The sequence below is a fragment of the Drosophila montana genome, unplaced genomic scaffold (assembly GCF_035044405.1).
Source record: "Drosophila montana isolate Dmon_TW-CO22-7 unplaced genomic scaffold, ASM3504440v1 contig_3200_1, whole genome shotgun sequence".
Classification (NCBI taxonomy): Eukaryota; Metazoa; Arthropoda; class Insecta; order Diptera; family Drosophilidae; genus Drosophila; species Drosophila montana.
The window spans coordinates 3,749,944-3,765,718 of record NW_026998080.1 but is presented as its reverse complement, the minus strand read 5'-3'; the positions used below and the strand labels follow the sequence as shown (position 1 = coordinate 3,765,718).

Sequence of the window (15,775 nt, the reverse complement as noted above, 5' to 3'; positions counted from 1 at the left end):
AAGCGGCGAATACTAAAACAAAAACACAAAAGCGAAAGAGCACACAACAAAAGCGCCATCAAATGAACCAGAGCGTGCGTTGGCTAGAGAACGAGCACGAACTAGTTCTTTGGCTTCCACCTTTAATAACAAAAGATCATGAGCTTTCGTTTTTCTTCAGATTCAGATTTTCTGATTAACTATTTTATTTACAATATATTAAAATTGAATTGGAATTTAAAAAATTAAAAGGGAGAACAAAACGAGCAACAGTTGCTTGAATGTCAAAGGATGCACTTTAAGTGAGCTCCAATTTTCGCAATGTGCCCAGCCCTGAAAATTTGGACATTCGGAAAAACAATTTGTACACGCGCTGCCCCTTAACGTCAGCAAAACAAAAGGGCAGGCAAGCCAAACAAACATCCAGAACAAGAAAGGCAAAAACAACAACAGACAAGCAAAGGAGCGACCGAGACAAAGATGCAGGGTATGGGCAAGGGGTTGCGTTTCAAGGGGTCGTCACCTTTAACAGTAGGCGGCAACCATGTAAACACGATGAAGGCGAAGACGACGACGGAGTCAATGACGATAACGTAACGAGCGAGAGGAGAGGAGAGAGAGTAGAGGAGAGGGAAATGTGGAACGCTGGCACTTGGAGGTCGAGGCAAGGCTCATGATGGCATCAGGACACAATTGTAACTCTGCCTGTGCGTGTGTGTGTGTGATTGTGTTTGTGTGAGTGTGCTTGTATGTGCATGTGCGTGTATTTGTTTGTTGATGCGTAGCCAGTCTGCAGTTGCATTGGCGCCGGCAACTGAAGCAGCACAACAATAACAACAACAACAACGATAATGTAAGCAGGGTAAACGGGGCAAACAACAACAAATACATACATGTATGTATGCACAATTGTACAAATAAAAATACATATAAACAGGCAAACAAACAAACATGCATAAATAAATTGCATTGTGCATTTATTTATTTATTTAGTCGATGGCAACACCAACGAAACGGAATGCTGCCAACGGAATCTGCACAATGCTATGGCAACCGAACCACGGAGCACGCTGGGCAGGCACGAGGGCAAGGTGCAGCACTCAGACGCACTCAGGCCCTGCAAAAGTAGCAGGAGAGGTTAAGAGTTTGAGTTCTTTTACCTGGCAACAAGCGGCAGACAGCGCCATCCCATTGTGGTCCACAGCACAGACAGGTGTAGATAATGCAAAATTGAATTTAATAAGAGGCTCTTTCACCTAAAATGTCGTTTCGCATTTTACAGGTGAGTTTGTTTAGGCAAAAAACAAAAATTATTGCAATTGAAAAGTTCGTCATTTTCAAAGTCATAATTCAAAAATTTGTTGTGAATAATGTTTTGAGTGAGCGCAATAATTTGTTGGGAAATATAAAAGAAGATTCTTCTAATTAATAAAACTAAATAAAAAAAATTTGTACTTTTTAGAAAAAAAAATTCGGCTGTTTAGAAAATAATGTAATATTTTGTGTTTGTTTTTTTCCTTTTTACAAAAAAAACTTTATTACGTCAAAAATTTTCATTACTTTTTAGAAAATCCGAAAATTATTTTCTGATTTTTTTGTTTTCAAAATAATATTACTAACGATATGTCCCCTTTTTCAGAGGCGAATTTCTAATTTTTATTTTAAAATTTTAGTGCGATGTCCGGCTGATTTTGTTTTATTTTCAATTGTATCTTTTTGTAAATCATTTTAGTTATTTCAGTCTTAATTTATTAAATAAAAAGATATTTGTTAAGTTTTAAACCCAGCTGAAATTTTGGTTCAACATCATTTTGTTTGCCTTAGACTTGCGCTCAAAATAGTTGATCGGCCAAACTATGTAAACATAATTAATTCAATTTTTAGAAATTGTGGTAATGAAATATTAGGCAAATTTGGGCTAGCCGAAGATTAACTACACTTGCAGACAAATGTCTTACGGCTGCTAACTTTGATAAAAGAATCTAGATTTACAAAAATTGTTCAACTCAAATAATCCTAAAGAGGTTAATGATAGATAGAGTAGATCGAACCAAATGAAATTAGCCTGTTTAGTGTAAAAAAAGTCAAGTTTTCTAAAAAGATCTTTAAAAGGAAATCGTTTTTCTTACAATAACTAAATATTTGCGCCCAGTCATCTGTAAAGACAACGTGTCGTATGAGTAATATTTGAATTGTCTCAGTTGGCACTGCTGCAGCATTCGCCTGCTCAAAGGCAGGCATGTTAGCATTTATAACTACATACATATATATGCATGGAGAATAAACACAGCGCAGAAGACCCAAGATAAGAGGAAGCGTAAATTGTTTAAAGAACAAACAGGCATACGGAACAAAAACGATAACAAAAGCTAAGCAAACAAATAATAATAACGCACGGAATCCGACTCCAACTCCGACTGAAATAGAAAATGGGAGCAGGCAGGGAGCAGAAAAGGAATTGTTAGTTCGGAGCAGACCAAGCGTGAAATAATCACATTAACTAACACACAACCCAAAAGCAGAAGGCGACACTCGACAGTCAACACTTGCCCGGACGACAACAAACAAGCCTACCCGGCTGCGCAGAAGGAAGGACAGACTTCTGGCCAAAGTCTTTGCCCGGAGCCAAGTGCCAGTGTCGCAGGCGACGTTGCTGCAGCAACCAGCTGCTCCCAGGCAGAGGAAGGAGGATCTGAAGGCAATGCCAACCCAGCTGTGACACTTTAGACGATTCCAGTCAAGTGCAAAGAGCAGGGAGCAGGGAGCAGGGCTCAAATGGAAATTCAATGGTAAAAAGCCAGTAAATCGAATATTGCGAATTTTATATTCGCATTTTCTAGAAGCATTTCAACTTTGATCTTACTTTTTTTTTAAATGATTGTCAACAAAATCCAACAGAAAGAAGATACTTTCATTGCGAGCTCTGAGCTTGGCTAAGTATATTTATTGTCCAAGTTGCCTAACTTAATAAAACAAACAAAGGGGCGAAGACACGTGCAGGCTAAGAAAATATTTGCTTATTTCAGTCGGCCTTGCCAGGGCAAGAAATGTCTGAAATTTGAGGCAAAAAACATGGCCCGGCCAACGCTGGATAATAATGGCTAATAGTTTATGTACAGTTGTGATAAAAAAAAATATATAACGACCTTCAGAAGCAATGTGTTCAAAGCGTCTAATTACATTTGTTAGATTTAGGAACTTACGAACACATTTTTATAGCCTGAACCCATTAAAAATGCGTAAACGGGTATAATGTTTTTGTGCAAACGTATGTAACAACCTTGAAATGTGTTTCAAAATAATCCCAAAACCATCCCTAGCGGATGAAAAGTTCAAATATCTTTCAAAAACTTCATTAAATATGTGTGTCACACTTTTCGGTAAATGCGCTTTCTCGAGTGGAGATGTACTCTCGGTCGATCGGCCTTAGTCCTATTGAAAAGTGTTTCATCGATTTTGTATTTTCTGTAATTCCGCGTAATTTACTTCCGTAATTTAATGAGGTTTGTAGCAAGAAAAGAGTAGCACGTAAAATACCGCATTTAAAGGCCTTTTTATTCTGCTGTGGTCACAGGAATTTTCATAGTTTCCTATTAATATTAGATGATTAAATATTTTGAAATTAATTTGATTCACCCAAGATCTTTAAGCAAATTCATCGCATTCGTGATTTTCATATTTCGGAGGGCCAAGGTTGTTTGAGCGACGCACAGAGTTTCGCCCGATCGGCTTCAACCTTATTGTTAATGAAAACGTTTTCATCGATTTTGGAAATTCCATGTGCGACTGTGGAATATTGCCGGAAACGATTGTATGCAACCTTTTTTGTTTAGTATCGGTTCGGCTTCAAAATCATTTTCAAAGATCTTTTGGAACACTTCTAACGAATTTCATACTTTTCGCTACATTCACCCAGAGTCAACGAAAAATGTGGAAACGAAATTCTATTTAAAATGAGCGGAAAACGTTGATTTCAATTTTCTGTTCTTGCTGTCGACGAGCTTTCAACTTAGTTCATAGATAAAAATTGAGACGTGGAGCTCGAGATAGTAAGTAGTAGTAGTAGTAGATAGAAAATGGGTGGAAAATTCGTACCGTAAATTAAGAGCAAAACTTGAACCGGGTGGAATATGGGTGAAATTGATGTCTTATATTATACATACCAGTAATTATTATTCTTCCAAAAGTTATTGAAAAAAGCATTTCAAGTTCGGGTAAGTTCAGATTTTTAAGGAAATTGTAGTTCCTGGTTTTTTTACTAACAGATTGGCAATCTTGATTCTAGCTCGACTAACAATACTTCCTGATTGGCCCTATACTTTGTTGTTTTCATTTCTTCCAGCCGAGATGATTGACCTTTGTGTCAATTTTTCTTAAAAGGGAGCTGCGAAAAGCAAGGTCAATGAGCCCATGACTCATCGCATCGTTACATTCATACATAATATGTGTGTATTATATAATTTTACACATATTTATTCGGCTTAGGCGCGTTCGCCTCAGAGGCCTTTTGTAGCCCATTATGACGACGATGCCTGTTGATGGGCTCTGGCGCCTCGAGTCTCAACTGTTTCGATGACCTAATTGTGTCTGCGAAACCACCCTGTTGCTTTAGCGTACACGCACAAATACGTTCGTATATATATAAACATATATATAGAGATGTATACATATATATGAATAGGGCGTTATATCTGTCCGTTATGTGAATGAATTGAAAAGAAAGTTCTTACGAAAGTGAGTGCAACTTGACCTTTAACCGTTCGAATGCTGTTTGTAAACAACTTCATTTACCTATCAAATACCGAATCGACTTACAATCAGCAATAATAATATGTAATATATACACATATTATGTAGCCAGCTGTTAGGCGCGATTTTATCTAATCATTTAGTCATAGCAGGGCATTCAAAAGTGGAAACATTTTAGTTTCTGCTTGGCGTTTGAGCGCGTTGGAAGTGCCGCGGAGCATAAAGAATTTTTTGCATAAACAATATATATATATATATATACAGACGTATACGGGTATATATATAGAAATGGATCTACGGCTGAGTGTATCCGAAAAATTCAAGTTGGCCGCAAAGTAAGTGGGGACTGCGCGACGTGTCCAAAAGTTTTGTGGCAATCAGTGTTCAGACAATAGATGAGTATCTCCTCATTGAAGTGCTTACTTAATGTGACGCAGCTCAATTATTATTCGGGTATTCGAATATAGATAAGATATCGGTAATCCAGCTATAGCACCATACCGAATAGTTCATTACATATGGCGAATCTGATTACAACGCACTGAATCCATAAACATAATTTATTTGCATTTCAAATAGGTAATGGAATAAAAGAGAGATTTGTCAAATTGTAATTAACTTGCCGTTGTTGGCCGTGCCAAGTGTTTTTGCTTCTACAGTTTGCATACAAAACATAATAGCTGTGCGCAAATGTGTTTAACAGGCAGAAGAAGTATCTATACCCCATTAAATATATTTATTCTTGAACAGGCCGATGAACTCAGTTTGTCTGGCCATATTCGCCAGTTCAATCGTCTCTGTTAAAACTACAGATTGGAAAATTAAAATATCCTATTGTATACCATAGGAAACAGAACGAGCTCATAATGCTATTATTCGATATCGCCTCTTTCAACATTATCGATAAATATCGATTTTCAGTCATGGTTTCTTAAGCATAACTCAAAGATTATAAGTAGTTACTACATAAATATAAATGTCTCTATTTGGATACCAAAACCAGTTTCTCTATAAATAAAAAAAAAAACAAACAAGTTTTTTTAATGTTTGTAACGGCAGGTTAAAGCCGGGCTTAGGGTATTTCCTAGTATCTTCTAGCCGCAGCTACAGCACTCTTTATATTTGTAATATTATATCGTACATTTATATACAGAATAGGGATATCGAACAGAACACTCGCACAATAAGGGCATGTTTCCTAGTATTCAAAAGTTGTACTAGCAAAGTTTCTCTAGAATATGAATTGCAGTAATTCTATAGTTCCTCGTAATTTACTTTGGTCATTTTATGAATGTTGTAACAAGAAAAAGAGTAGCACGTAAAAACCGCATTTGTGGTCGCAGAATTTCTAATATTTGTCTATTAATATTGTATGACTCATGTTTCCAATTCAGGAGAAACAAATAAAACTTGTTAGTTTTGATATACATATGTATAAATACAACTACATATATATTTAAGCACATCCATAAGATAATAGCTCAAAAGTTGGTTGTGAAATCAGGGGACATTCCACAAATAGGCCAAATAGGTGGAAAGAAGAATACTAAATCTCTACTATAACTCATATGAACATATGAAGCCCACAATATTTAAGATTCTTGGTCTCAATTCTTGAAGTCCATCATATTCATATATCCATATCTTTCTTCTAGGGCCATTGGGCATAAGGTAGTGCAGTATCGACTGAGCACCGGCCGTACAAAAGTGCTGGAAACCAAATGTGGCAAGGTGAAGGGCATGGAGCGCAAGACCTTCTACGATGGGGAGTCCTACTACTCCTTTGAGGGCATACCCTTTGGCCAGCCACCGGTTGGCGAGCTACGGTTCCGGGCGCCACAGCCGGCCAAGCCCTGGCAGGGGGTAAGGGACTGCACGCACGCTCGATCGCAGCCCATGCAGAAGAACGTTATAACGAATAAGGTGGAGGGATCTGAGGACTGTTTGTTCCTGAACGTGTACGTGAAGCGACTGGAGTCACCGCGTCCACTGCCAGTTATGGTCTGGATCTATGGCGGCGGCTTTCAAATAGGCGGTGCCATGCGGGACATATACGGGCCGGACTACTTCATGAAGCACGACGTACTGCTGGTCACCTTTAATTATCGCGTGGGTGCGCTTGGCTTCCTGAGCCTAAAAGAACGCGAACTGCAGGTACCTGGCAATGCCGGCCTCAAGGATCAGGTACTGGCACTGCGCTGGGTGCGCGATCACATAGCCAGCTTCAATGGCGATCCGGACAACATCACGCTGATGGGCGAAAGTGCTGGCGGCACGTCCGCACACATCCTTATGCACACGGAACAGACGCGCGGCCTCTTCCATCGCGCCATTGTGCAGTCGGGCTCCGCGCTGTGCGAATGGGCCATCCAGCCGGATAGCGGCTGGGCCCAGCGGCTGGCCAGTCGGTTGGGCTACAAGGGCGAGGCGGACAATGAGAAGCAGCTGTTGAAATTTCTGAGCGGGACATCTGGCAGCCAGCTGGCGCTGCACTGCAATGCGATTGTGACCCAGGAGGAGCATCGAAATTACGAGATAATTGCCTTCGGACCTGTCGTGGAGACATATGTGGGCGAGGACTGTGTGGTGCCGCGGCCACATCTCGAGCAACTGGCCAGCGCCTGGAGCAACGAGCTGCCTCTCATCATTGGCGGCACCTCCTTCGAGGGCCTGTTCAGCTACCAGACCACATTACAGGATCCGGAGCACATGCTCAGTGCCTTCGAGGCACTCATTCCGCGACCCGTGCGCGAGGCCGTCGACGCCAACGAGCTGGCCGAGCAGCTGCGTCGCCTCAAGCTGGCCTACTTCGATGATGCGGACCGGACCAAAATGGAGCTGTTCGAGTGCTTGCGTCTGCTGAGCGTAAAGAATTTCTGGCATGGCATTCATCGTGCGCTGCTCGCCCGGGCTGCCTATGCTCCAGCCACGCCCACCTACTTGTATCGTTTCGACATGGACTCGCCGCATTACAATCACTACCGCGCCCTGAAGTGCGGGCGGCAGGTGCGGGGCGTGTGCCACGCGGACGACCTCTCCTACATGTTCTACACGCTGCTGTCCGCCAAGCTGGACAGAGCCTCGCCCGAGTATCGCACCATAGAGCGACTCATCGGCATGTGGACCTCGTTCGCCACGACTGGCAACCCCAATTGCCCGCAAATCGAGCCAACCCAGTGGGAGCCCCTGCGACCGGGCGGCTCGGAGCTCTGCCTCAATATCAGTGAAGAGTTGGAGTTTATGCCGCTGCCGGAGAGTAAAGAGTTCGTGGTATGGGACAGCTTCTATACAAGAGAGAGTTTGTACTAAAGATGCTATTGAAGCTGATCGAGCTCTTACCTAGCTGTTCATTTGTGCATTTAGTGAACTAGTTCCGACCAAACTAGTTCACTTTTAGCTTGCTTTATGTCTTTGTCGTTAGAGTCTGTACTACTTATTTATTAATCTCGTTACGATCTGCGAGATGGCTTTAAAGTATTTCTGCAATCAGTAGGTAAAATATTCCTATAAGTATTATTCTTCTATGTTTTCCATTACTCATTTGATGAACAATATTGTGTTATGCCGTGTCAAGTGTAATAAGTGAGTAAGGCTTTGCTTTGAAAATCTCTCACCTAAACTAAAACTTATGAAATATATTTATAAAATATCTGCTGTAGACAGAACGTTTCTTATTCTATTTAAATTACAAGTCGTTTGATTTGTTAGTTAATATAAGTTATATACTGTATATTTATCATTGTAGAGGGTATTATAATTCTGTCATGAAGTGTGTAACGCATAGAAGGATACATATCCAACACCCATAAAGTGTGTATATTTTATACCAGCATATCCAGCCAAATATCGGAACCGGCCGCATCTGACAACTTTATCATATATCTGCCATGGGAACGACAATTTAGGTTCTTGTATGGCAAAATATTGTGTTTTTTACATATCTTACATATCTGCATACAGGCATGCCAAAGACATCCCTACTTTCTCGTTTTAAATTTAATTGATATATAGACAGTTAAGCTGATACAACTTATCATGGGATGAGCTTATTTGCAAACATTTTCTGAAAAGCTACAAATATTTTATAAATATTTCATTTGTACAGTAGTAATATCAGCAAAATTATGGATACATTTCATTTCCAATAGCGAATGTATTCCGAATTCACCTTTTGCTTCAAACTTTATCGAAAGAACTCAAGAATTGAATGTATGAAGAAGAGAGAAAAATTTTCTCGCAGTGCCGGCTGGCTCTGAAATACATAAAATATGTTTACCATTTAGCACAAAGAAAACATCTGCTAAATTTGTTGGCATAGATACAGATAGACGGATAAACATTGAAACGGACAAAGATTCGATACAACTTTCGGATATAATATACAAAATGATCTATTTATTTTTACATGTACACATGTATACTATATGTTTCAACTTATCTCAGATTCTTGACACATCTTCTACACATACCTCGCAGTATAATTAAGTATATGCCAATTTATGACACATTTCCCAAATAAATGTATGACATGCCAATTTACGAATTTTGAGGGTATCTCATAGCTGAGCGGATCATCGTTGCTTGTCTTATTTTCTACCTCATTTGCTTAACCAGTTTAATCCGCTTTTTCGCTTCGCCTCTTTGGCAAACTGACAAAAATTCCTGAGCGCCAAGAGACAACGCGGGTCATTGTTGTCATTCTCATAACCGTTCGGAATAGTTTCAAATAAATGCAATTGGCTTGACAAATTACTTACCAAGCGAACTGCAAGCTAATTAATGAGAAGTCATTTTTTTTTTGTTGCCATACTAAGTGAAAATATTGGTGAAATATGTAAAGAATGTGAGCAAGAGAATTGGGAGAATTTTCAGGCTTGTGTTTAATCTCATTTGAATCAATCGAGACATAAATACAAAATAGTCGAGCCAACATAAACATCAGTCGAGAACAAATTGCCCATGGTATTTCCAAGCATTTATAAACACACACACACACACACACACACACACAAGTACACATAATATTGTACAGCAATTACTTTTATTTTGTTGAATACTAGAAGAAATTATCCGGCATTTACCGGGCTTAATAACTTATGAGTAATTCACGTTAATAAGTGAAAGCCTCTATTTTCATTTATTTAAGTAAGAAACATTTCTCGGACAATCATTTCCATGATAGCAATATAATAATCTGGCTATGAATACATACTTTGTGGAGTCGGAAACATTCCCTCTTCCATTTTTCAAGACACCCCATTTAAAGAGGCAGCTCTTCATTACGTTTATATATTCTTTATATAAAATAGGCAGTAAACTATCCAAAACTTCAATTAACATGGAAATAAAGCCAGAGCCAGTCGCGAAAGCAACCTAAAAATCTGGATAAAGAACATTCAAAACTATATCTGAATAATTATTACTATTGCTGTAATTAACGTAAGACAATTTGTGAAAATAAAAAAATGTAAGTCCAGACATGGGTAAACTTTAGCCGAATAAATATATTCATTTTTTATTTTTATCGTAGATATTTAAAATATCTTTATTTAAATGCTCTTGATAGACTAGAGGGCATCTTGTAGTCGAGCTAGCCATCCATTCATTTAATTTTGGCCCGATATTTTATTAATTCACAATTGAATTAGGCGAGAAATACATCGGAAGAAAAAGAAAAAAACCTTGGCAAGGAATCGAGATCGATTTAAATTCGTTTAAATTGGATTCAGTTAGCGCTCGGAACTCTTTAAAGATGAGCATAAATAATTAAATGCTTTTTCGCACTTTCCGCTTGCCAGCTGAATGGAAATTTGCGTACGTCATGCGATTGATGAGTCCCCTCCCTCTCTCTCTCTATCTTTCTCTCTCACTCTTGCCATGATCAGCCAGGGGGGGGAGTCGAGTGCGAGGGGTTGGGGCTGGCTGGCGGTTCGGTTTGTTTGGCTTGGCGCCAAATTTGCGTTTAAATTGCGCTGCTTTACTGGGTTAAATTTAATTAATTTGTCTCGTTGCCAGGCCCGTCGTTGATTTTCAATGTTTGATTATTTATTCATTTTGCATTTCTCTGTATAGGCCGGCGTTGCGGCGCGCCGGGCATTATCCTCCCCCGCCCCCGCCTCGCCCCGCCCCGCCCCACCCCGCCGCAGCAGTCGCCGCACTGCAGCATTTGCAATTTTATTGCATTTATTTATTTATTATTTCATGCGCATTTTTTGTGTTTTGTGTTTGTTTTATTCGGGCATTTGTGTGTGTGTGTGTGTGTGTCTGAAATTTACACAATTCCAATTAATGGCATTTAATTATTTATCCGGCATTTTGCACATTGTATTCGCCCAGTTCCAACGGCAGATTTGAATTTTACATTTTTATGGCATGTTTGCAAATTTTGCGCTTTGAATATAAATTTCAAATGAATTGACCATAGATTGAGTTACCGGCAGCAGAGAGGTCTGATAAGAATACACATTTTAACTGGATTTTGGTGTAGACAGGTGAGAGGGAAAACTCTCAGAGATTAGATTCAAACACGGGTAATAAAAATAAATACATTTAACGCAAATTATGAGAAATTTAAAAAAAGGCAATTTAATTTAATCTGTTTAAATGTACATTAATACATTAATGGTTTTTTTAGAAGAAAAACCTATTATTTGTGTAATCTAGATGCAACAAAATGTCTAATTCTGAATGTCAATGTCTAGCGGTACTTTCTCTTGCCCGTAACAATTTTGTACATCAATTGTTAGATATGTATCTGTTTTAGACACATTTCCCGCCCGTGCAACATTTACGCTAGGTTGGAGTTAAAGTATTCCTCAAATTTGAGTTTCGTGGTGTGCTCCTCAAAAATTGTTAAAGCAGTTGATGAAGAAGTTAACAAATGAGCTTTAAGGATAAAAACAAAACAATCTGGATTCGTGGATTTTACGAAAATTGAAACAGTTCTGAGTTTGAGGTCTTTAGTTTTTCCCAAATTTTATGCATATAATTATTTATTTACTGATGTTCCCATGAATATGAATTAAAAGCTTCAGTGAAAAAATTTAACCAATTTTTTCTTTTAATTTTAAAGTTTTTAGAAACAATAAATAAGTAAAAAATATATTGTATTTATTTATAATCTTCATTATCTCAATAATTTTAATCTCCCCCAATTGTAATTGATTTGACAAATAGATAAAAATATATAGATTTCGTTGCTTTATCTGGTCATAGAATTTATTCGTTAAATTTGCACATAAATGTAAATAAAGATTGTAAATAATATGAATGATATTTAGGCTTTCGGCTTGGTGAATCATTATTAAAAATGCTCGAGTAAGTTCTAAAAATAACTAACAAAATCTAATTTCAAATTGCAGCGCTCTTCTTTTCTTTTTCGTCGATTCTGGATGTTTTTTTTTTTCCAAACCTTATCAACGAATGTGAGGAATAGTCCGAAAATACATTTCACACACAGAAATAACAGCAAAATAAAGCGCAAACACAGACTGAAAAGAAAAAGGCAAATAATCGCGGAAAGCTATTAAAATTTAATCAGAAACACAAGCGACCCTGCGGTCAAAATTCCCACCAGAGACGCAGTCATGTGGCGGCAATGATAATTCTCTCGGCCTCTATCGCCGGGACCAGCTCTGGGGCTGACTCCAATGTCGACCCCACTGATTAAAAGTCTGCGGATTGGCACAGCACCCGGGGTCACTACGCGGCGCCATCCCCAGCCATCCCCAACCATCATCATCATCAGCACAGTTTACACTCATCCACATCCTCATCTTCGCGGCCGCAGCAATTTGTTTATTTTGATTCGTGTGACGCGAAAACATTTCTCGTAAATTTGGTTGCCCAAATGTTTTATTTTTTCTCTCTTTTTTTCGCGTTTAGTCGCCAACGAGCTGAGCTACCCCACACCGCCCAATCCACACAGATGTTCAGATACCCATTTGATATTTAATTTATATAAATTTTGTAGTCGTAATCTACTTAGCATTATTTATATGCAATTGAATGATATTAAAACATTTACGAGCTATTCATACATTTATGCATGTGTGAGTCGACTAGTAGATATCCAGTTAATTTCAACACATCGTCCGAGATGATAATGTGGCGATATTTTAGAAAAGAGAAGGAATATAGTTTGGCGACATGGGTATCGCGATTGCAAATCACATGTGATTTCTCTTATGCATTTGCAGACACGACTTAAATTTTGCCTTCCTATCCGTGGGAATAGTGAAAAAAAACTCATTTTTCGACCGATTCCTCCTATAGACCTATATAATATTGTAGTGACATCTTGATAAGATTTTGCTCATATACAAGCAGCAAATATGATAGAGTCTACTGCCTGACTTAAGCTTAATTTCAAGACCTTAACTCTGTTGATGCTGATCTGGAATATAAATATATATTTTGAGGTCGGAGATGTCTCCTTCTAAAATACCCTTTTTCGAAGTAAAACAAAAAATAACTAATTCTCATAAATATGCCACCTAGGCGAAATACAAATGTTCTCTACCCAGATGAAACTCTTTTCCATCTCTTGGGACAATTAGAATTCTATTCTGCAACCCGTGCAGTTAGATATAAATGTTCTTCAGATATAAATCGGATATAAGCAGTTGATAATTTGCGAAGGGCTTACCTGATGGGCGTTCCACTGCTGTATGAGATCCTCGTAGCAGGGCATGCAGGCCTGGATCATGCCACGGGGATCCTTTGGGCGAGAGCGGGCGGGGCGTGGATGCTGCTCGTTGAAGAGCGGAAAGTAAGCCACCGGCTGACCAAGCCTGGACTCCTTTGGCTTGACGGTGCTTAGTTCGACTAGGCTGCCGCGACGCTGCTCGTCGCCGCACACGTAGCAGACCTCCGTGATGGAGTTCTTATCCGGCATGGACAGATCCAGAATTCCCACCTCGGCTGAGGAGGAAGAGCTGCCCGGCTGACTACGGGACGTGGTCGTGGAAACAGGAGTGGGCGTCGCTGCTGGCGTTACATTCACATTGGACGAATTGCGCAGATCAAGGACCGTGGCATTATCATCCTCAAGGCTGGGCGGCTGCGCAGCCAGCGGCATTGGCGTACCCATGCTGGGCAGGCCACTGTATGGATTCCCCTTATAGTGGGACTGATGCTCACCCGAAACTGCGGCCACTTGCTGCAGCATGTGATAGGCGGCCGTTTGCTGCTGCAGCTGTTGGTACTGCGCGGGCTGGTACTGTGCCGGTGACTGGGGCGGCGGTGGCTGATAGTTGTGCTGGCCCAGCTTAAACTTGTGCTGCGCAAAGTTGGAGCCAGGGCCAAGCGATGTGCGAGCAGGCGGCTCGCTGGGCGGTCGCGACAATGGGGATGGCAGCTGCATATCCCGCGACTGCGGCCGGCTCAGGTATTTGTGGTTGCTGTAGCCCTGACTGTGGCTAGTGGGCGTAGCGTTGCGAGGATAGTAGTCCGGCGAGGCGTTTCTTGAGGTACTGTGGTGCTGCAGCTGCTGGGGCGACGCAACTGACGGTGGCCCCACCGCGTAATGCCTGCTCAGGGCATATGGATCCAATGGCGGCGCAGCGGCGGCGCTGTGCAGCTCAGCGAGTCCGTTCTGGCTGAGATGCTCGGCACTGAGGCCCAGCATTTGGGCCGCGTACTCGCTCTGGGTGGCCACGTCTGCTCCGATGTAGCCCTTGCCATCGACTCGCTTCATGTGGTAAATGCGCTGCAGGAGCGGCTTTTTCTGACGTTCGTACGCCTCCCACTGCTCGTGCAGTGAGCGAAAACACAGCATGCAGGCCATCACGTACATTTGATTGGCTGTCACGGCCGGCACTCCCTGGGGCGGCTCATGCCGCTCCAGAAACGGAAAGTGTGCTTCGCTCGGCCGCTCCGGATTGGCGCGCACGCGCAACGCCTCGTAGCTGCCATGCCCGCCACATACAAAGCAAACGGACGCGGTCATGTGCTCCGGTGGCGCCGAGGCACGGCCCGTGGATTTGACAGGCCCCGTATGGTAGTATTGCTGCATATGATAGCCTCCAACCGGCGACGGCATCAGCTCCGAACCGGCCACGTGCTGATTGTGCCCCTGCGGCAGTGATTGTGGTTGTGGTTGTGATTGTGCTCTTGGCTCGGATTGCAGTGGCGCGCTGCTGCCACGGAGTTCATTTTTAATGTACGCTTTCGCCTTTTCCATAATATTCAGCTGGAATTTGAGAGACGTAAATTTCGATTAGGCAATTGTTTTATACCCAGTACCCATTGAGAATAGTCTGATATCTTCTCTATGTTTGTTTAATCACTACATTTATTAATTCATTTTATTTACTGTCGTGCTTTTAGGTACGAATAAAGGGCGTTCATTCCTGGTAAGTCTTGAGGGAGCAGAGAATTGAAATCTTAAAGAAAAGAAGAATCTATGTCTCCGACAAACAACTTATGTATGAAAACACTAAGGATATTCCTTCTTTTGATTAGCGAAAGCTTAAGAAGAAGGCTTCTGGAGTAAGATGGCAAAAGAAGCTTTGTGTCCCAATATGAAGATTGAAGCAGAGTTTATAATCAAAGAGAACCCCTAGTATAAGCTGCAAAGGAATATGGCCGATGGTATAGCTGACACCTTAAACAATTTAGATGAAATTGATTTGCCGAAAATAAAAGTTGTATAGAGTTTAAATCATCCTGTAGACGAGTGTTATATAGGGGAACAGTGTGCGCAAGAGTAAATTTCACATGATTTACATAAATAAGCACAAAAGCATGTGATAAAAAAGAGGGGAGATCATTTATGATAAAAGTCAACACTGCTTTGAGGTACAGCAAAAGGACAGATAATCTCTTTCGAGCTAGTCAACCTAGCTCTACCCTTTAAATAAGAGGAAATCCTAAAAGAGAGGGCGGAAACCATAACTAAAGCACACTTACTGTAACTAAATAAACAAAACAAAAAAATAGAGGCTTTATTGTATACCAACAATTGAATATTTTCCCGCGAAACGGCAGCGAAGCTGCACAGGACTAGTTGAAATTCTCACACCGAGCCTGATAGCTCCCTCTTCGG

The 15,775-nt window shown here is 40.7% G+C and overlaps 2 protein-coding genes and 1 long non-coding RNA gene across 7 annotated transcripts in view; 2 read left to right on the top strand and 1 right to left on the bottom strand.

Annotated features, from left to right (window-relative positions):
- The window catches only part of px (plexus), a 98,745-nt gene that overhangs the window by 66,768 nt on the left and 16,202 nt on the right, over positions 1 to 15,775 (bottom strand). For all 4 annotated transcript variants that reach the window (XM_064687490.1, XM_064687491.1, XM_064687495.1 and 1 more), the window contains exon 2: positions 13,376 to 14,920. In XM_064687490.1, coding sequence (XP_064543560.1) covers positions 13,376 to 14,911 — 1,536 coding nt within the window. In that variant the 5' untranslated portion in view covers positions 14,912 to 14,920. The remainder of the gene's footprint in view (positions 1 to 13,375; positions 14,921 to 15,775) is intronic.
- Positions 2,171 to 8,269, top strand: gas (gasoline). Of its 2 annotated transcripts, none has more exons than XM_064687679.1 (2): positions 2,171 to 2,768; positions 6,384 to 8,269. In XM_064687679.1, exons 1-2 carry the CDS (start codon positions 2,755 to 2,757, stop codon positions 8,035 to 8,037), a joined length of 1,668 nt encoding a protein of 555 aa, XP_064543749.1. In that variant the 5' UTR covers positions 2,171 to 2,754; the 3' UTR covers positions 8,038 to 8,269. The 2 variants fall into 2 exon arrangements, with proteins under 2 accessions (XP_064543749.1, XP_064543748.1); XM_064687678.1 differs by lacking the exon at positions 2,171 to 2,768 and adding an exon at positions 4,932 to 5,063.
- LOC135432044 (uncharacterized) lies at positions 14,916 to 15,394 on the top strand. The gene is made up of 2 exons (XR_010436878.1): positions 14,916 to 15,083; positions 15,193 to 15,394. It is a non-coding gene; the product is annotated as an uncharacterized LOC135432044 (long non-coding RNA).

Bases quoted from the DNA above. Each gene is read 5' to 3' on its own strand.
- gas (XM_064687678.1), top strand. From the start codon at position 5,017: ATGGATCTACGGCTGAGTGTATCCGAAAAATTCAAGTTGGCCGCAAA. The intron at 5,064-6,383 runs GTAAGTGGGGAC...TCTTTCTTCTAG, and splicing joins AAATTCAAGTTGGCCGCAAA to GGCCATTGGGCATAAGGTAG.